The sequence below is a fragment of the Porites lutea genome, chromosome 1 (assembly GCF_958299795.1).
Source record: "Porites lutea chromosome 1, jaPorLute2.1, whole genome shotgun sequence".
Lineage (NCBI taxonomy): Eukaryota > Metazoa > Cnidaria > Anthozoa > Scleractinia > Poritidae > Porites > Porites lutea.
In genome coordinates, this window is record NC_133201.1 from 5,434,187 (window position 1) to 5,455,691 (window position 21,505).

A 21,505-nucleotide genomic window follows, 5' to 3' on the forward strand; every position below is an offset into this window, starting at 1 on the left:
TGTTGTCTAGTGACCAATCACAATAAGAGACAGTACACATAATCAAACCAAACAATCAAAAACCAGTAATTATTAAACCTATCAACAATAGATGAGTGTGGGAGAAACGGAAAAATCAGTAAGAACTGCTCAGTAGCGAGAACAAACGCAGAGTGACTTGACATCTAAAGGAGAGCTGTAAACACGTTAGCCCTTGCAACCCCTGGCCACCCCACATATCAATCCTTGGGGGGGGGGAGGTTAATTGCTGGGCAGCACTTGTTTGTGTTTGACTAATTAGCCACATTTACAATTTAGCCTGATTGACTTTTTCCTTGCAACATTGCAACAGCATTCCAGAAACATTTGTTTTTACGTTTCTCTGTGTTTTACCATAAAACATGTGAATTTCTAGGGTATACATCTAAAAGAATGTCACACCTAGAATCCAAACACTTTAGAGTCCAAAAAAGGTTAGCTCCACCTCTTTGTAACACTCTTCCTAGTGTGTGATCAGTTAACTCACCATTTTAGTTAGATGCTCCTTCACCTCAATGTCAAGAGTTTTGTTGTAAATCGCTCTCACAAGCAGAGGATATTTTGTAACTCTCTGCATGGGCTTCACCAGGAAATCGTTTAACTTGAGCCGGTCGGTGCAATATGGGTGATCTTCACACCACTAAAAAATAAGATTGTAACAAAGTTAAAGTATATGTGGGCCGAACAGCAGGAAAGTGAAAATTTATTAGCTGGGAGAGTGTTGAACTTTTTCGTTCTACATTTATTTATAAATGCATACATTCATTAAAGGACAAGGGCCGGGGATTTCCTCTAGCTATTAACAGCATGACCCCCAACTACTGTAATAAGAAAAACAGGAAAGTATAACCCAAAGAACCTTCTAGCTTTTTAGTTCTCCATTTGCTTATTATTGCTGCATACACCCACTAATTTAAAATCTCACTTTATTCATAGCAGTTAAAATTTAATTGCTATTTGTCACAAGTTATGCCAAAGTGTCTTCAGAGCAGGAAAATAAACACTGGACTCATCAAAAAATTAAACTACTAATTGAAAAAAGGAAAAGTACAATAATAGCCAAATAAATGTCCCCCGACCCCAATTCAAATAGTTATTCACGACGTACGTCACTAACCGTCGGGCTTAGAAGATTAAGAAAAAATGAAAAAATAAAAAATAAATGAAAATGAAAAATACCATGATAGCTACTTACTGAGATGTACGTTCTAAATTCTTCATTTTCCAGAAGTTTTTCCTTGAAGTACTTCAAGCAGTTGGCTTCCTCCATACAGTACTGGATGTAAGGGTCAAAGTGCGACTCAAACTGCAAACAACATCCAAAGGTTAATTTTCCGTCTTAATCACAAAGGACACTTAAATGTGGCCCAGGTCATAGACAGTCCAAACTAGTTTTGATGGAGGTCTATTGTATGCACGGGTTTTAAGTGACACATCCAGCTCCAAATGGCCCAATCAAAAGTTTGCAACAGTAGAATGACAAATCATATTCATCATAGGCGATTAAGACAGTGTAAAATGGTTTTTTTCATCTGACTATGTTAAGTAGTGTAACGTTTTGACTGCTTCAGTGCTGCTGACCTTCAACAGGCTATGGTGTTAGTTTGTTGTGCAGGAAAATTAGTAGCACTTTGAAGTGGCTGGACCATTTCTTAACTACTCACTCAGTATGAACAAAATGCAAGAGCAAAGCCCGCTAATAGAGCAATACATCTAATATTAATGCTTACCATGTTAAATCCTTGTTCCATGTCTAATGGATTGAGGGGATCCTTGGTTTGCCGCGCCTGTCCAAAAAAAAAAAAGATTACAAGTAGTACATTATTATTATTGTTGTTATTATTATTTTTACTTAGGAAGCAGAAAATCCTATCTTTTATATGTGACCTTCACTTACATCAATAAAAACTCTTTTGGCTCTTGTTCTTTTCTTATTTGTTTTTTTTTTCCACAAAAAGAATATCAATATGACACCAAAACCACATCTTCCCTATTCTTGTATACCAAGTTAAAGGATATGTGAAGTACATGTATATTTCAGCCACTGAAATGTACATCTTTACATGCTTTGTAAGTCACAATAGCCTGTGTAGCTGGCAGGATAAGCGGGAGAAAACTGTTGATTTTTGGTGGTGGAATGGCATGAAGATTGGGAGGAAGTTTTCCCTTGTGGATTTGATGCCAAGAGAGTACCATGCCCATAACTATACTGCCAGCTACCAAGGTTAATTTGTAAGACCCATATACTTTGAGGTCATGTTTTCATCAGTTTTTTGTTGCAACATTGACCAAGGATAAAAAGTAGAGGTTACTTACATTTTCCACTATTCCGCTGAGATTAGCCATCCAAAATGCTAAATTAACCGTATAAATGTCCTCCACGTTACTAAAAAGCTTGGAACCTTCAATCTGAACAAAAAAGTGGATCATAGTGTAAAAATTACAACGAGGAGTACCCCACTTTTAAGTATCAGAAATCAACAGTCTGTATAACAATATTATTATTGTTATGCAAGCAGTTGATTTCTGATACTTGTTTATTGCCAACAAGCAAGCCGAGCGAAGACGGTTGGCATGCGAGGCGGCTAGCTTATTGCCATGCAAAGTGTTGCAGCAGGCAGAAAAATTCTTGATTGTGCTGTGGAAAGTGTAATGTAAGGTGTAGATTCCCTGGGGATTTTAGTGGCGTTAGATTTCACATGTAGTTTCACGTGACTTTTGATGACCTTTGTTGTAAACAAACAAACCTCCAGAGTTCGGACAATGTTCTCTGCCACACTACTGTACTTGTACAAACTACAACTCGCTATTTCAAGTTTGTGCTCACCTATAAATGTTATTTCCCTTTCGCTGTTTGAAACTCGACAAGTTTAAGGTTAAAAAATGTCTAAGCAGAAGAATAAGAGCGATTTTAAGGCCAAGAGCATGGCAGAAAATATGTAGGAACGAGGAGTGCCTGTAGTGGAAAATCTCGGCTCAGCAACTAAAATGGTTTTATAAACATTGGAACTAAAACTGGTGATGTAGGCAAATTCTTTTTCTTTCGTTGGCACTTAGCGAAAGCGAAAAAAACACTCACCAACATCACTTTTTCATATTAGAAGTCATGAAAAAAATTGAAAAATGGTCATACCTCAGTTAAAAATCCCTCACTCTGCAAATTTCGGAGGCACTGCACAAAAAGCTGTCAACAAAAAAAAAAATTGGTACATACAAATTTACCTCCAGAAATAACAAATTATGATACAATACTAGGAGTAATCGGAGGTTAGGAGAGGGCGTTTCATATGTTTGCTAGGCGTACAGGTAGCAGTAGAGAAAGGGTGGATGGAGAAAGGGTGGATGGTTCTTGCGATAGATAACTATGATTATGACATATTTTGAACTTAAGGGTTGCGTACAGCGAAACCTCGATTTAAACTGTGTATCATATTGAAAAGGTTTTGAAGGCTAGTGATCAGCGTGATATCGTATGGTTCGTCTCAAGTGCTTGTTATTGAGGAGACACTGACAGCTTCTATCTTTCTGTTAATATTATATTCACCTTTCTTAGCTGTGAAGAGGACTAGAAGAGCAACACAAGAATATATTTCAATAAAATAGAAAGGAATGCACACTCCACAAACACTAAACCATACCTTTTTGATAACATGCAGTTTAGCAATGTACGCTGCCTCTGTTGACAACAATTCCCAGATGGCTTCTTGCTGGTCTTTCTGTTTTTTACTCATTGCCTGATGAACAGAGAAAATAAATATGGAGTAATAAGAAAAAGTCATAGTACATGTGCCAGTAATCTTACCTAAAATTATTTCAACACACACATACTCCTGCTTCTAACCAAATATTTCAAGTTGTTGAAAATCCTCATTTTTTCATTTTACCTTAATATGAGCTTCATTGACAACTTCTGTCCATGATGTCTCCTGTAAGTAATGAAAAACAGCGACAGGCATATTTCTTAATTCTCTAGTGTGCATATGAACTCTTAAGTGAGAGCATTGGGGTAGAAAGATGCATTAATTTAGCTTTGCACTGTTTAACAATATTTTTGAGTCTGCTGGGAAAAAAAAATAGTGATGGTTTAACAGTCACACAGGCCAGTGAACCAATCACTACGGCAGGCTGACATAAGAGAGTAACCAGCTATTACATGTGTACCTATGGCAAATATACCAGTAATTATTGCAACTCTAACTTTACCACAATAACACAATTCAATTAATTAAACTGCATTTAACAAAGATATTAATGCTGTCAGGGTTTGATATCATTAAGAAAAAAAGAAATAAAATTCCAGGAGTTTTCCAGGGTAAACAAATGGAAATTTCAGAACCCAGAACTAAAAAATATTTTGAGCGCTAAAAAAACAATTTTAGGATACAATTTATTATTTCCTGAAGAAAAACTTCTCCGCAGCATCTATTCTTCTAAAAAGAATTTTCAAGGGGCTTTTTAGGGCCATCTGATGGAAGAAAAGAAGAAGGATGAAAAAAATTGCTTTGAAGTTATCTCCCGTAACTAACTTTCAAAGGATTCTCACAGGAAACAAAATACTTACCAGCTTAATTATGTCTTCAATCTCACTTTTGAAGTTACAATCATAGCTTGAATTTTCTTCCAAACCATACAAGGAGTATCGATCTAAGGCATCTTTGAGTGTTCCCTTAAAAATAATGATCACAAGTAATACAAATATGTTAAAAATGCTATTGTCATGGAGGGACATATACTGACTGACTTGTGGTTTGGACTTTGGATTTGAAAGAAATTAACTGATATAATAACACATGTAGTTTAAATGTATGGGATACCTTCATTGATTTGGGTTGGTTGAATAACCCTTGAAGCCGACCTGCTGACTTTGGTCTCGGCATAGACCCACTTCCTCCTGTGTACATGCCACCGTGTAGAACTGGACTTGATGGTTGTGGTTGCATGCCACCAAACTCTTTACCAAATAGAGCTTCCATGCTTTTCTTGCCTCGCTGAGTCTAATTTTACCACAAGTAAAAGAACAAAATATGCAAGGAATTAAGGTTTTTGACAAAAAGCCATACAGTTTGAAGGAATAAACCCTGGCATGGCATGGGAACATTGTCTTTTTTTAAACAATAATATGCCCAATTTCCCTGCAACCTGATTGGCAAATCGACAATGGCTTTCTTTAACATGCCAATCACAGCAGGTACTCAAATCCTGGTACACAAGTGGGAGCCTCAAACAAGAATTTCAGTGCTAGCTTGCAGACAGACCCAACCAGAGGTTTAGTTTCAGCCATGGCGCAGGCTAGTCAAAATGTGATGGAGTCACTGCCAGTAACAATCCTATTCAGGGCCCATGTTCAAAAGGTGGCGCTATCCACTGGATAAATCTCTATTCAGTCCCTAATAATAATCTGCTGGCGAGTTATTTATCCAGTGAATAAAATAAAAATGTTATTCAGCGCTTTGAACAACTTAGGCCTGGGCCACAATCACCTGGAAAGTCAAAGTCCATCTACATGTACTTATGACAGGATTTTGGGTTTAAACCAGTGACTGTTACTATGTTACTTACAGTTTTATTAAATTGTTGAAGTAACTTGTCCTCTTTGCCACTGTCTTTGTCCTCATTCTCTGCCTTTTTCACAGTGCCTCCCTTGTCCTTGCTACCCTTTGTGGTAAATGAACCAGACCGATGCAAGAAAGAGGAACTCTTTGGTCTCGTCATCCCCTCTTCCACACTAACCATGTCTATAATTCTCTGATCCACCTTCATGTCTGCATTAGCTAAAGAAAAGAAAAGTGTACTACTTGGTTAAGCATGCATGTACTGGCCTTGACTAAATTCAAATTTATCTCGATTGTACAATGATACAATAAAAGCCATTGTACCCCATTCAGGTTACAACATCACATGCTCAAAGCATAGTGAAAGGTGGTGTGACAGAAGGCGGGAAAAATACTGCCATGAACACGACAATGCAAACATGGAGCCTTACGCTAAAGAGCGATGATTTTCGAAGTTATCCAAAAAGAAATATTGCAGCCAAAGGAAGAAAAAGGTGCAGATGATGCAAGGAAAGTACATGTATTTTGTGAATTGTTCATTCAGCAGTTTAAACAATAAAATTTGTGTTCTTGTAAAGCTTTAAAGGACCGACAATGTTTTGATTTGTTTTTTAATTCTCTGTTGCCGTTGAAGTGAAAGTCTAGCAATAACAAAAGACTTAATGTGACACCCCATGGTAAACCGGTTAGTTTTGTTTTCACGTCCTGATGTTCATCAGAACTTGGCACTCTCTGTAAGTGTATAATAATATTATACACTGCAATAATCATCATGGTCTGATGATTAGAATATGTTTAAAATCAAGAACACATTTCCTTTTTCCTCACAACCTTTAAGTTTGATTGTGCAATGTTAGTATAGGGAGAAATAAAACGTTGGTCATACCTCTCACATGAAGAACATTTCCACCCAGTGGGAAGGTATCGAAGGCAAGTGGCAGAGGAGTGTTTGAGGAATCCAGAAATACTGAGTGAGTTGTAAACGAAAAGTTCTGTGACTCAAAAAGTGGCTCAATAGAATCCCTGTGATAAAAGAGAAAAATATGACTGAAATATTGGCCAGGAAGGCAATCTACATTTGCAGCATGCAAAGAAAGTTGTGTTCATTAGCCCACAGCTAATCAGACTAGTGAATTCTGTTTTTAGCTTGCCCAACAGGCATGTAAGTTCTTAGGAGGAATTTATATTATAGAAGTACTGTAATAAAAACAGACAAATTTGTTTAAATTCCTAATGAATTCATGTGGGTTTGGTTAAAACAGCTTGCCCAAGGGCAAGCTTTAAAACTGACGTTCATTGCAACCCGATCTGTACAGCATTATAAATTATATCATCAACAACACTGAAAGTCTATGCTTTGACACTGTCTTTCAATCTTTACTCTTACAATAAACTCACAGTCAATTTAAGCTTAAGTTGAAAATAATTTCCAAAAATAAGACATGCACTTACAACACATAGCTTCAGAAACGTAGCACTGCCTCTTACACATTATACAATTTCTATAAAACACCATACAGTAACTCCTACAGTTAAAGTGGGTTACATTCAATGTCCTAAAAAGGTTACAATACTCCTCAAAGACTTACATACCTTAGCGATTTTCCACTGAGTGCAGGGACCAAGTTGATATGGAATTCTCCAGACTTGTGATCAAAAAATTTAATACTAAAAAAATCCCTACCAGGATCCTAAGAAAATGGAAATGAAGAATAATATAAGACAAGCTGCAAGCATCTGTTTTGATCTTGCAATTATGCTTCAACTGAGCAACAACAAAATTAAAACCCAAAGAGGTATTATGCCAAGAATTAACCACATTATACAAGTACATTGTTCCAACTACATTAACAGACCCAACTCTTCACTGTACAAACTTTTCACTGTACATCATTCAAAAGCAAGCATGTAAAGCAATGTTTTTAATGTTATTGTAAAGCATTTCTCTTACAATATTTTTCAAATAATCAAGTTAACCCTTTTTCTTAATCTCCAGAGTGACCAACATCAATTTTCTCCTAAAAACACTTATTCATTATCTAGAAAAAAAGTTATGGGAATTTATCAAATGGTCACAATGAAAAATCCTTTAATCTTCTATCAAATTCTCATCGACTGATAATTAAGGACAGGGTTTTTCAGCAAGGTTTTAAGTAGGAGGCAAAAGCTTTGGAGTGGGCAGAAAAGGAAAAACGCGCGCTACATGCACAACTTGCAAGCACCAAAAGTACAAGTTACTTTTGAAATCTCGGCCTCTTAGAGTTCCTTTTCCAGCATTCTGGAGCGAAAAGTAGAGTGTTTGAACAGAACACAAGCATCATTAAATTTTGGCATTTTGGAGGGGATTTTCCAAAGAAAAGTAGGTGGCGAGTTCACGTGAAATAGCAGGCAAATTTTGCTGGTTGCCGGCTGTTATTGAGAACCTTCAAATAATGTTTGGAGATCAGTCTGGCCGATTTGTGAGTTGATATTGGGAGTTAAAGGGTTAAGACTGTTTGACAAACTCACATCTGTGTTATGTCTCCTTGGTTTTTTCTTGGCTGCAGTGTTTAACTTAAACATGCGCTTCCCAGTGGAATAGCCACGATGTTTCTTGTCACTGTTAAAACAAAAACAAACAAATGAAGATCACAAATAATTAATGTAGTGACAGGGATGTATGAAAGTTTACACAGTTTCAATTAGTTTTATCAGGGGCTGGATTAATGAAGGCTTCCTAAGTTAACACAAGTGCATATCTCAACTATTGTCAAACAAAACAGGCTTTTGTTAAGGAACTATATTTAGGATATTTCCTATCCTACAAGGTGAATGCAGAAAAGTTCATTAGCAATGGCTCCAAATCACCTTGTACATGTTTCCTAGAAAAAAAACACTCTCAGCTTAATCTCATTCCAAGCAAATTAGTTATGTGAAGTTAATGTTAAGGTGTTCTCTAGTGTCTTGTGTAAGAACATACACCTTTCACCTTGGGTTGCCAGGGCTCAAAATAATTTTTGGACGGTGGCTGGACACAATAACCAGCCAAAGAAATTTTTGCTTTGTATAAGTCTTGTTTTCTGACCAGTCAAAAAGTTGCAGGAAAAATGAACTGATCCTCATGTTGTCTTCTATTAGTGAATGTGATTGTATTTTTGCAAAGAAACAAAATCTAAGATTTACAGGTGAGGATTTGGCTGTTTGTCCAGGAAAGACTGGTCAACATGGCTGGCGGGTGGAGCCTTTGGCCAGTCAAAATGCCATTCTGGCTGGACATTGTCCGTTGAACAGCTGTTGTTTTGATCCCTGGTTGCAAAGAACCCTTTAACTTTTGTTATCCATTTTATGAACTAAAGTGCTACAGTGAAAGGTTTGAACCCTTCGTCCGGGTAAACCTATAGTCCTAAGTTCAGGACTATGCCCACCAGGAGGATCATACTCAACCTACTTATAAAGTGCTACAACAACTTAAGCAGCAAGCCTTCAATCTACATGTAATTACTGCCAAGCATACTATTAACATGACGTCTGACTCTGCTCTAATCAACATTGTATTTCCCTGTTCTGTAAATCTAAATGTCTTAAAATAAAACAAGTGAATGAAACTCACCCTTTATTGTTAGGCTCAGATTCCAAATCATCTTCATTCCCAGAATCTGAGCCAGCTGATGGCGTCCTGAATAAATTAGTACTTGGCCTCTCTAAATAAAACATAGACAGATTTTAATCAAACATGTGAGATCTTATGATGGGAATACCGAGAGGTGGTCTGCCTTGAAAATAAAATAGGGTCACCAACTGGTCTCAAATGAAATTCAAGTTAAAGTTTGATTGTCACTTTCCATTATTTATAACTCATGATTGGGCTAGGACACAAAGGAAAGATGAGAAACTAGGTTGAAACCATTTTAACCTGCATTTTATTTTACAACTACTTTAATCACATTGTGGATTATGCAATCAAATGCAATTTGAGAACAACAACTTCTGTGAAGAAGTACTAGTACATGATGTTAGAAATCCTGAATCAAGCGCCAACTTACCCAGTACATCGAACCTTGCATGATTTGATGCCGCACCAAGGTGGTGAACTTCGTCACACTTCAGGCAAAGAAGAAGGGGATTTCCATTATTTATCTCCTGACAATCTTCATGGTGACAAACCTAATAAACGTAAAACAATGTATTCAAACTTTCTGAAACTAAATACTGTTGAACCTCACCACCATGGCCACCTTGGCGACAGAAGAAAGCTGCAGCCATTGTAGAGAGGTTTAAACAAGAGTCAGTCCATTAGCGGAAGGCATTAATACCCAAGCCCTTCATTCAAGCTACACATCCCCATAAATTTTGTGTGCTAGCTGTATTAAATTATCATAACTTTGTAAAAAGGAAAAAAATTATCATCCATCTGAGTTATTGTTCAAGTGAAAATAGAAAAGACAATTTTTCTCTGTCAATCCCTAATGCCATCATTCCTCTTATAAACAAGAAATGCTTGAGATTAGCTCTTACCATTTTAAGACTACATGTAACTTCTGGACATGTTCTTTCTTACAAAGTTTTCACTTGCAGGAAAAAAACTTGAACATTTCTTCTCTCATTCCTTGCTTTTTTGATCAGATGGACCACAATATACATGCAGGTACAAATGCCTTTGTAATAGTATGACAGCAAAATTATAGAGGAGATTTGGTAGAGGATCTGATCTTGTCAGATTTATTTGAGTTTTTAAGTGCTGCATGTGGTTTTCCTTTGCCTTCCTTGACCTTCCAGAACAGCATGTTTTACATTTTCAAAATTCTTTCTTTCCAGGAGGGCAGTAGATGGACACTGCTATTCTTACCACAACTCAAACCATGGACTAACATATACAAATTTAAATTGCATTTAAAAAAAACCTGTTTACATGTGCAATCTTTGATGTAGGTCTTTTTCAATACATTGAAAATCGGTTGTGGATAAAACAAAATTAATAAATGATACAAACACTTTAAGCCCAGTGTGAATTATTATAGTTCACTGTTATCCTTGGTTTGAATTTTATGTTCCTTTTCTTTTTGCGTGTTTTAAGCATAATAATGAATATAAAAAATAGGTGTATCAAATTTGAACCATTAGGATAAAATTGAACCATGGCAAGTACAGTAAAATGCTATTCATTAGGAGTTTTTCAACATGATCTCAGCCTTTTATTTTTGCTTTACATCAATTCACAAGCTCTTCAAAGATGAAAACAAAGATTTATGCTTTCTCAACAGGAAGCAGGAAAACTGATATGCATTTAACTACCGTGGGGGAAAAAAACATCCTAGCAGGACAATTTTACTTTAATTAACTTAACTACGAAATCAAATTAGCTAAGTTTCTGAAACACAGTGGTAATCTCATTTATAATACATGCACTTTTTTCCGCTAAGGAAGTTCTGCACAGATTTTGTTTTGTTTTGTTTACTTAATTGATAACTGCAATGTTATTGAGAAAGTGATTTACAACTATATCATAGACACTTTTCATACAGATAATTTAGAAAAATTAAATTCAAGCAAAAGACGTGTCTGCGGCAGAGAGAGCATGATACTTGAACAACAATGAGAACCTTGACGCATTACCGAAGATTGATCTGTCTAAGAATTTGCAAACATCAACTCATTGTTCATGACCAAAGTCATGTATGTCTGTAGTAATCGTATGTGCTGGAATTTTATCTCTGGCACTAATAAGGATTACAAGTATTAATAATACTTCCAGGACAAAATATGCCACGGGCAGGGGCAGTCTCTCATTTTTTATCACAATGGAATAGGACACAAACTTGTTAACAAGAAACAAAACACAAAATGTGCACGTTAAAATAGTAGCAACTTTTTTCAATCTTCAACTCTGTTGAACTATGGCAGTGATTTATCACTAGCAACCACTGATGACAGGAAATGAGCTGATTATGAGTTAACAACAGATAGCCATTTTTCACTTCTCTCAGTCTTTGAACTCTTGATTATTATTTTGGGGCTTCAATATCCACACTGTAGAAAAGACTAAATTTAAAGACATTCTGAATGAACAAATTATTGAACAGATTAATTGACAAGCAGTCCCCAACCCTAGCCCTAAAATAAAGTTGTGTGGAAGTGTCAAGATTTTGTACGTGACTGACCCCAAACTGGGTAATTATTAATACAGACAGCCTACTATCTCCCACAAGACAAATATGTTTTCCTAAGGGCAGGGATTTTGTGCAAAAAATAAGTTTTCATCCTTCACGTGCACAAAGAAATTACATCCAATCTCGTAATTATATCACCCAAACAGAATGAAGAAAAAATTGTCAAGTTTTAACGTACATGTACCTGACATTTCTTTTATCACCATGCAAACAGCTTCATTAAGTAACACAAATTTTCACATAATGCTACCATGGCAGCAAGTATTAGATGACTTTTACATGCATGCTAGCTCAACTTCACATCATTTTTTTACATTTTAACAACCAACATAAAAATGCAAGAATTTACCTCAGCAATAATTTTCCTTGTTCACCATCACTTACTTGATGACAAACTCAATGTTATTTTAATTAGCAATGAGTCAGATAAGGTCACTCTGAAAAGTATTTCGTAATTAACTGGGACAAATTATTGTTACCAACTAATCAATGCAGATAACTGATTATCACGTCCTCAAAGAGTAACATCCGATCATGAGAAATAAATGGTGAGATGGTCAAAGTGTTCTAAATATTTGAATGATCAATGTTATATTCCTCAGGAGTTCCAGCCAGTCTAAATACATGAGACTGTAACAGAAATAAATTACACAGGACCAACTGAATGGAGGTACAGAGCATATAGTTATCGGTAATCACGCTGTACTTGATCTCTCTTGTAAGGTTTAGTCCACATATAAACATTCTAACAAAAAACTTCAAGCATAAGTTCTCATTTTGAAAAGCTTTATCACGATTTACAAGTACATTAGATTGCTGACCAATGGAGACTGTAAAATAATGGCCTAAATTTTAAGGTTGCAACATACCTTTTGCTTCATTTTGCACTTCCGAAACAGAAATCACAACATGATCATGTGTCTAGGACTAACTTAAAAGAGCAAAAACGTCAAGTAGCTTGAATGACCACTAATCACACTAGCTGGATAAATGTCACCAACTAGGCCAAGCCTGACTTCTTTCTAGGAAAAGAATCGCACAAGGGAGTCACCACTATACACCTGCCACAACACGACGTTCTGCTGAAATCCACAACTGAAATGTACATCCGTGAACAGCCACATGCATAAATATGGCCTGAATTTCTCACCCCATTATAAAGGAAGTAACCTGAAATCTGATCTAGATTCAAGTGATAAGAGACAGTCTAAATTGAGTGACAAGCTCAAAAATTACAATGCTTGGTTAAACCCTAAACTCTGTGGTAATGGAGAGGCATTGAAAGAATGCCATTATTTTTCCTTGGACTTGCATTTCTCTAAGATTGGCACCATTAATTATCGCTGTGCTAACCTCATTTTTAAGGGCTATATTGTGAGGAGCAGGATAATGCTGTTTAAGGTTAATTCTGTACTGAAGTCATTAAACTTAGGGCTTTTGGCCATACACAAAATGCTCCTATAAAGATATCAAGAAGATATGAAATAATTCTACCACGGAGCACTAATCATAATGCTTTTTTGGTAATTTTTGCAGCGACAGCAGTAAAACTTCAAAAAGTTGGCCCAACTTTTTCAAGTGTTGATCCACATCCATCCTTGCCATCCGTTGCAACAGACAACAAGAAACAGTTTCAAAACAAAACTGGACCACTGTTTTTGGTATGCAATTGATGCAAAAAAAGTTTTGGCTTTTTAAAAAGATAGCACCTCGTGGGACATAGCTCCTTGAAGCTAGGTCCTTTGGGGATTACCACAAAACAAACCGGTCTTTAGGTGATAATGGAATGCTGATTGTCAACAATCTACAAGGTCACCAAAGGGAAGCACATATTTAACCAACACAACAATGAGGAATTGTTTCTTTTAAGGATTAAGACTATAAGACTAAAATTCTGGAGCAGACGAATTATGATCAGTATCTGATAGAAAACCTTGTGCAACACAAAAAAGCAAGTTGCCAATGTCATGAAAAGGGGAAAGTATACATCATCATCTTAACACAACAATCAATCCCTTTTAAAGGATTAAAAAGAGTACTTCTAACAATAAGTTTGGAGTTCTCCAACAGCACCTGCAACCAGCTACAATAATTGCCACCTAGACATCAAGGAAGCATCAGCTACTCAAAGAAAAAATTTAAGAGACAGATATATCCTTGGTATTTGCTTCTTAACACTTAGTTTGTAAAAACAAATTTGATATAAAACAAAGCAAATGTAGGTCAATAAGGCACAGTACAGAACCATCCTCATGGCTAAAATTCTTTTCCCTGATTCGTGGCTCAAAATGCACTGAAATGCCATTCTCAGCTACTACACTGAATTATTTTATTTTTCCAGTGGAAGACCTTTCAAATGAAGGCAGCCTGCAAAAGCATTTTTCCTAAGAAATGTGCCCTACACAATTTTTTTGGTCCATTTCAATCTAAGAAAATCAAGCCTCCTTATTTTTCAACTTTAAATTTCCCAGAGAAATTCCTTGATAAATTATAAAGGTTGCTTTCCTGTTATAATTATATGTGAACATTTAAAGGAGTTGATGTTACAACAAAAAAAAAGATTTTATAAATGAAATCACTTTTAATTATTGTACCAATGCATGTTTAAACAGACTGATTCCAAACAAAATAAATAGTTGAACATAGCCTTAATACACTAGCCTCCTGATTTCTCAAACTCAGATTTTTTCAAATTCCTGATAATATGAGCCAAACCTAACTGTTAGGAATGGAAAAAGAATATATATATGTAACAAGGTTAAGAATCAGCATGCAATGCAAGTCTTGTCTGATAACCATGGGTTAGTGGATTTTGCAATCGGGCTTGTGACTTCTGTACAGGAGAGTACAGTTCAAATTTACAGAAGTACTGTATGACAAATTGAAAACACCTAATAGATTCAAGTGGACCAAAAGACGTTTTTCAAGCTAATCTTGGGAGAATCCCGACTGGCTGGAGAAAAACCAGATGACTATTTACAAGCATGGCTTAGGAGTTGAATCAGGACAACCAAGAACATAAGCAGTTGGTGGCCAGGGCAGGGAAAGACCTTGGGCCCTTGGACCGCAATTCTAGCACCCTAGCTGCTCTGCCATGCCACCTCCCTTAAGCAGTACTTCATCCACAGTTTAAAAAGTTAGAATAGTAAAAATCATTCTGCCTTTACCAGGCCTAAGAGTGAAAGAAATAAAAATCCTCCCTCAGACTTGTAATTACTTCATCACATACTTTGAATCGTATAATTTAACCTAAATTAAACTTCTAAATACAACATATGGTATATAATTATACAAAATGTCCTTATCATACAAACAGGGATAGTTTGTTGGAACTAATAAAATTATCGGGAAAGATAAACGACAGACACCGAAACCCTAGAATTGACACCAACAGATTGTTTAAATTCTGCTGGCATGGTTTTGAGTAGGCTGGAGTATTTTTGGAAGTTTTCACCTGAATTGTGCTTGCTTCTTTTTTTAGCTCAACCCCAAACTGAGCTGTGACGATAGTAACTTACAAGAACTTTTCAATGCTCTATAACTATATTTTCTCATAATTGCCTAGGTAATTGTTCTCTCCACAGGAAGCCTTGTCTTTGATGGAAATTCAAATAGTCTAAACCGAAAAAAAATCAATTTTTTGCTGTGACCTTCAGTCACATGCATGAAACCCGAGACCACAGAACATCAGATAAATTGCTTGTTTAAGATCTTAATATATAGCTTTTTGAACTTTCCAAGAATTCCCGCACGGAACACATGCAAGACATAGGATGCAAAAATTCTTGAAAAAAAAAGCCTGATTTTAATTTACTCACATGCTAGGACATAACATTCTCGCAGGGAAATAAACTGAAATTACACTTTAACACGTCTCATTATTATCTTGATTAATTTAATTTTTATATATTACTTTCAGTCAAGAGAAAGAACAAGCTATTTGAAGCAGGCCGGAAAGAAATCATGTTGTACTTTAATGGTTTCAAACATTTTGTATTATACAACATGATTTAACCTCAAAGGGCAATTAAATGAACTTTGCTCAAAGTATGTAAGTTAAATATAGTCTCAGCATAACAACTGTACCTTAACTGCGACTTCTTTTCCTGTTTCAATACTGCTGGAACAGAGTTTCCCTTGACAGACCTTTCTTTCGCCTGCAAGCAGATCGAAACCACATAGTTCAAAGGTTGATCCTTGAAAAATCGTCTCACCATTAAATTTTATATGGACGCTTTTGTGGAGAGCACTTAATAAACCGGTTAATACTGCATCTAGAATATGCTGAGATTGAGCAGACAAGAATCTGCTCACTTAAATCGTTTGGCCTGTTTTCCAATAAAATTGGCAAAGAGAAACCTATTATGAACGCATTTCCTTATAAAGGCTTCAATACGTGTACGTCGTATAACTATTATAAAGCTTAGTTTTAAGTCATCGATATGTGCGTTAGATTTCATTTGGATGTCGAAAAGGGTAAATAATGCCAAAACTATCCAGAATGCTCATCACTGACCTTCAACCAGCTTTTTTTAGCAACCTCTGACAAATTTCGAATCAAAGAAGAATTGTGTACTCACGAAACTTTTTCACAGGCCATTTACGAATTAACTTGATCAAACAAGAAAATTACAATTTTCTTAGGCGAAAACGCTTCCTCCTTATTAGTCACAACACTTTGTTAATGTAAATTTATGGTCTAAGCAACAACTGACCTTGTAAAATCATCTCTGGGATGTTAAAGTTATAGAGTTTGTCAATGGGCCGAGGGAAAGTGCTAGAAGGCAAGAAGCGTTTCGATGGCACTTTCCTGTGTTGTACAAACTTCAAAGAAATCCGATAAAGCTTTCCTATTATGCTGAAATCGCTAGATAAACAAATAAATTTTAAGAATTGGCCACAAATGTCCTACCTTTATCATAGTGGTCAAAATTATCCCGACCTGAAAAACAAAAACAGTGTTGTGTTAGTTATGAGAGCAGGTTTGAACGCCATAACTTGTCTCCTTGAAGCAAACTAATCCGAAATTTTCTCGTAAGCCTCCAACCTTCATATTATTCAAAACCGAGGTACTTAAAACGACATTTAATCCCCAGTGACACGAAGACGGCTTAAAAGTTTGCCTTTCCCAAAGACATCGCATTTTTCAAGAAATTTGATAATTTAGACGAACACCAAACAACTGAAACAGTAAGACTTCACATAACAAGAGTCGAAGCCAAGCGTATTTGTAGAAATCAGCGCTCTCACCGATTTCGGGCATATCGTCAAGATAGTCTCCCCAATTCTACATCCGATGTCATTCCTTACACAGTGAAAACAGAATAAACGACACCACTTTGCAGGAAGGCCAAGGAAAGCTGTCGGCAACGATGGGACAGGGCAGGAAACTGTTTTCTCCACTCAAAACAATCGATCCGAACAGTTTTAGCCCTGTGGCGAGTTAGATCATTGTAGATTAGAACATGAAATTCGATTCTTCTGCACGTGCTCAACTCTATTCAACTTGAAGAATTAATCGAGGATTGATGTCTTGAGCACGACCCGGCGCAAAGTGTCGAATAACCAGGGCTAACCGAAGAAAGAAAATGCAGTCTAATTTTTGTCACAAGATTCCTCCATGCAAATTGTGAATACTGAGAAGCAAAGCGAGATGGGCCCGCGCGATGACGTCACATGGTAATGACCTGATAATTACATCTCCAGAAGAACCAATCATTTTACAGGCCGAAACCTCTACCGTAAACACAACAATTCTGAGTTCAAAAGCAACCACAAAATCTCCAAAAACCGGCGTATAAAGATAATATAGCAGTTTCTATAGATAACTTATCAATGTTCTTTGCTAACCGTTCAACGTTTCACTTTATGCACCATTTTGCGATGCCACTGCAACTCAACCTACAAGACATTGGTAACGAAGCTCAAAATTCCATAAAATCGTAATTTTTTAAAGAAGACTGTTTACACTGAATTGATCATTTTCTAAAGAAACTGAGTTAATATGTAACTATAAATGTATTGCAGTAATATTTTGATGTGAAATACTTAAAAACTACTAAAATATTCGAGCGTGCATCCAAGACGACACTTGGGACGGCTTAAGGACTTCAATGATGTTTTTGTGCTTATTGTTCTCGCAGGAGAAGAGCTTTACCGCAGAATTCTTTTGTTTAGCTGACTGTTCTAATAACTTTGGAGCCGTTATAGCCGGCTTCAACGGAAACAAGGAGTTTGCAAAAAGCACAGCAAGCAAATTTTTGACGCACCTTGGTTTGGAAAACCGACCCATCCACTGTGATCGGCTACAGGCCCCCAACCTTCAGGCAACTCGCAATATTGTTTCGTCTATAGCTTGGTCTATTTATTTGGCAGTTTTTTAATTACACAGAGACTTCTAATCTCTTGTTTTAATTTAAACGTACAATCCGAGTAATATTACGTAAAACACCAAGAATATTAAATGCACACATAACGCACCTTTTCCAGGACTGTTGTGCTTAAATAAATAATTAATTAAGTTGTCAAGCTGGAACGTGAATTTATATATTTCTGTAACATAAGACGAAAGCTGATTGCACTCGGAAACGGAATCGGTCAAAACTCTTCCCCCTGGTCTCGTTTGTGGAAATGCGACAAAGAATTTTTCTTAAATGAAAAACTAACAATTTATAGTGATATACCCAAAAAATTTAGTTTAGGGCGGTTGTTGTTTTTTTTGGTTCGGGGAAGTATCTGGCTACAGGAAACAGCGAATTGTTTAAAAGTAACTGAAATCAAAGCTGTAGTTGTTATATGGTCTTATAAACTTTAACAGTCTTTCAGAATCCCACGCAACACTCTTAACAAGAGAATTTCCTTGTCACATTGAAGTGATTGGACCAATCTTCTTTTTGATGGCCTCTGTTCTCTCCAGTTCCCGCGCTTAAAAGTTCGAAGTCCTTCAACAGATCAATCGATTTTGTCAAAACCGAAACCGATTACTTTACGGATGCGGCTGTTTTTGTATTTTTCAGTTGATTTAAATGTTTGTTGTTGCAAGGATATGTGCTATAATACATATTCCATCGCTCTGTCTGTGACGGAAGATAAAACAGAAGCGTGAAATTGTTGACCTTGGCTATGACCTTGGCAATCATTTCGCGTGTACGGTATCTTATTACCATGTTTTTGGTAATCTATTGTATAGTGTCTAGAAACAGCTCATTCATTTCCGTTCGATTATGGATTGTTTAATTTCTTCGCCTGATAAAAAAGTCACTTGCTTTTTGCTCATACTTCAGATTAATAGGAATGGTTTTCAATCCCAATGACAACTGAGTCAACAATTTTCAAGTCTTTGAATGAAATCATTTGGGGTGACCATCAACGAAAACCTCTTCAGGGGTGCTTTCACAAGGTATTACGTAATTTTTTCAATCTTTTACGATTTTTCTTGAAATGTAATTTTTAGGAAGAACTTTTTAATGTCAATGGTTTACCCTTCATCACCCCTTTTATCTCCTGCGAGGAGCGTTTTCCGGAAGGAAAACAGCCTCGTTCCATCGGGAACCTCCTCATTTAAAACTATCCTCCTATATCTTTTTTTTCTCCTCTCTTTGTTTACAGAGAATCATCCATGAAATCATGGAAAAGAGAGGTTTTTTGAGCACAGAGGACAGCTGACAATAACATAGCTTTTTCATGTTAAACATTTTTAGACAAGTCATTTTTTGCGTTTTTCTTACACGTCACGCGATAAAGCGGTCTGTCATAGTAACGTTTTATCGCGATCTTTTGCTAAGTTATTGTTTTCTTCTCACGGTAGAGAGGATATCAAACTATTTCTTGAATTGATATTTATCGCCATTCCCCGAATTTTTACCGCGTGAGTTTTGACAGTATGAATTGTTTTTAACTTTCCTGTTTCTTTCAGGAAATAGCGATTGAGTTTCAAAGACCTGTGAACGAAGGCACTCCGCTTTAAACTAGCAAAAAGGAAAAAGACGAGCTTTATCGCATGTCTTTTTCGCCATATTCATTACGAGTATCTCATTAAAACACTTTGCTTTTATACTAGTTAGAGAGGTTACAAAATTAATACAATCTTTTTTAAAAAACGTAATATAAACACCGCAGGCTAAAAATTAATGAAACTAATTAAGTTTCGCCTTTCTGTCGATAGTGCATTAAAATATCGATTACCGACAAGGTGCTTCATTAATTATATAGAAAGGTCGTTAAAATGTAGAACGAACGATATTCAGCAAACGTGTCAAGCGAAGTTCCGTTTTGTGAACTTAATTCGTTTGCATGCGTAAGTTTTCTGTTAGAACAAAATTGATAGCATGATAACGGATATTGACAGGAGCCGATTAATCGGCTCCTGATATGGAGATAAATTTTCAGCTCAGCAAGGAAATGAGAAAGATGTAATATCCATAATCTCGGGTGAGAAAAAGCCTGAGTCATTTTAATACCGGGTTCGAGCCTAAGACAATCCCAGAGCGAAACAACTCAAGCGATTAACTAACAATCATGAACTATTGAAACTGAAACCCTCTTAAAAATAACACTATCAATGATGAATAAAAAATAACGCGGCCATATAGCCACAGCGAAAAAATATACTGTGATCAGGCGTTTTATTTTTTTTTGTCGGGGGAACCCGGAAAAGGGAAGAAGGACCGCCTGATCGCAAGTCAAAGATAACACAGCCCAGGAAAACAGCAATGATAATCATATCATCACCATCATCATCATCATTGTCGATCATTTTATGGCCGCAAGGGTACTATACTAAAAAGCGTAACTGTTAACATGATATACATCACTGAATTGAAAGCTTTTATGGCAAAGCAGGAATTCATAACCAGATGTAGACTTGCTACCAGTCACCTCACGAGTTTCACGATAACAGAAAGTTATAGAGCTGTTGGACGAAGAACTTTTTCAATAGTGTATTTCAGATTGTTAGATCTTCGTGCATTCCGTAGGCCTGTTTCTATGGTAACAAACCATTAAATAGGCTTGGCTAAAAGCTCATCAAGTTCAATTTAAGCCGATTTTTCATGAGGAAACAGAAATAACTTGGCAGCCTTAAATATGTTTTCCAAAGCACTTCAGTAAAGGGAACTTCAACTCTAGCAAAACAATGAAATAAAACAATCCATGAAAGCATTTGGAATCGTTCCACTTCAAGATGCGCAAATCGCAAACTGTGACGCAATTGCAGTTTCTTTTACAAGAGTGACGTGACTGTCTCTCATGCCAAAATAGTTTTTTAACAGGCTAGTATAAAATCAGAAGTCGCACCCGATCTGCTGCGCGCGAGGCGTTCTTGATTTCCGTCTCAACTAGCTGGAGGGTTTTCACACCATTGTGTGAAATAAAAATAACTGGCACGATCTTGTGGCTGGCTTTAAATAAGTTCTATTTGCTTCCCCCGCACGGCGACACACCCTCTTGGGGCATGTCTGTCTGACAGCCGGTATACAAACGAACCTAAATGCGAGGAGAAAAATTGCATATTATTACCTTTGACTCTAGGTTAAGATGTGACAAAGTTGGATTGAGCAAGAGGGTAAGCATGGTCTAGCATATTCAAAGGCGTTTGTGAGGGTAAAGAAATCAAATCTTTGTACAACTCAAAGACATAGATGACAACAAACTTACTCTACCTTTGACGCGAAACAAAAATAGTGTCGCCTTTGTCGAAAGATAGGGGTGGGTGGCCTTAACCAACTCTGACCAGAAAAATCTACCGCTCCGTGTGGCAATATATCGTGCAATGAGAAGGCATGCATGAGC

At 36.6% G+C, this 21,505-nt stretch overlaps 2 protein-coding genes across 9 annotated transcripts in view; one reads left to right on the forward strand and one right to left on the reverse strand.

The window, feature by feature from the left end:
• The window catches only part of LOC140943368 (protein LZIC-like), a 296,884-nt gene that overhangs the window by 156,897 nt on the left and 118,482 nt on the right, over positions 1-21,505 (forward strand). The gene's annotated exons all lie outside the window — the stretch shown is intronic.
• The window catches only part of LOC140943304 (pleckstrin homology domain-containing family G member 5-like), a 45,502-nt gene that overhangs the window by 12,664 nt on the left and 11,333 nt on the right, over positions 1-21,505 (reverse strand). For 5 of the 8 annotated variants that reach the window (XM_073392405.1, XM_073392412.1, XM_073392393.1 and 2 more), the window contains exons 2-18: positions 16,629-16,658; positions 15,803-15,873; positions 9,593-9,713; positions 9,160-9,250; positions 8,079-8,169; positions 7,164-7,261; positions 6,457-6,593; positions 5,578-5,789; positions 4,833-5,012; positions 4,580-4,684; positions 3,903-3,944; positions 3,657-3,752; positions 3,152-3,202; positions 2,335-2,427; positions 1,749-1,805; positions 1,214-1,324; positions 506-658 (exon numbers count right to left, since the gene is read on the reverse strand). In XM_073392405.1, coding sequence (XP_073248506.1) covers positions 506-658; positions 1,214-1,324; positions 1,749-1,805; positions 2,335-2,427; positions 3,152-3,202; positions 3,657-3,752; positions 3,903-3,944; positions 4,580-4,684; positions 4,833-5,012; positions 5,578-5,789; positions 6,457-6,593; positions 7,164-7,261; positions 8,079-8,169; positions 9,160-9,250; positions 9,593-9,713; positions 15,803-15,873; positions 16,629-16,658 — 1,739 coding nt within the window. Of the gene's footprint in view, positions 1-505; positions 659-1,213; positions 1,325-1,748; positions 1,806-2,334; positions 2,428-3,151; positions 3,203-3,656; positions 3,753-3,902; positions 3,945-4,579; positions 4,685-4,832; positions 5,013-5,577; positions 5,790-6,456; positions 6,594-7,163; positions 7,262-8,078; positions 8,170-9,159; positions 9,251-9,592; positions 9,714-12,585; positions 12,841-15,802; positions 15,874-16,628; positions 16,659-16,966; positions 17,520-21,505 lie in introns of those variants that run through there. The other 3 variants (XM_073392419.1, XM_073392425.1, XM_073392430.1) reach the window with 3 other exon arrangements.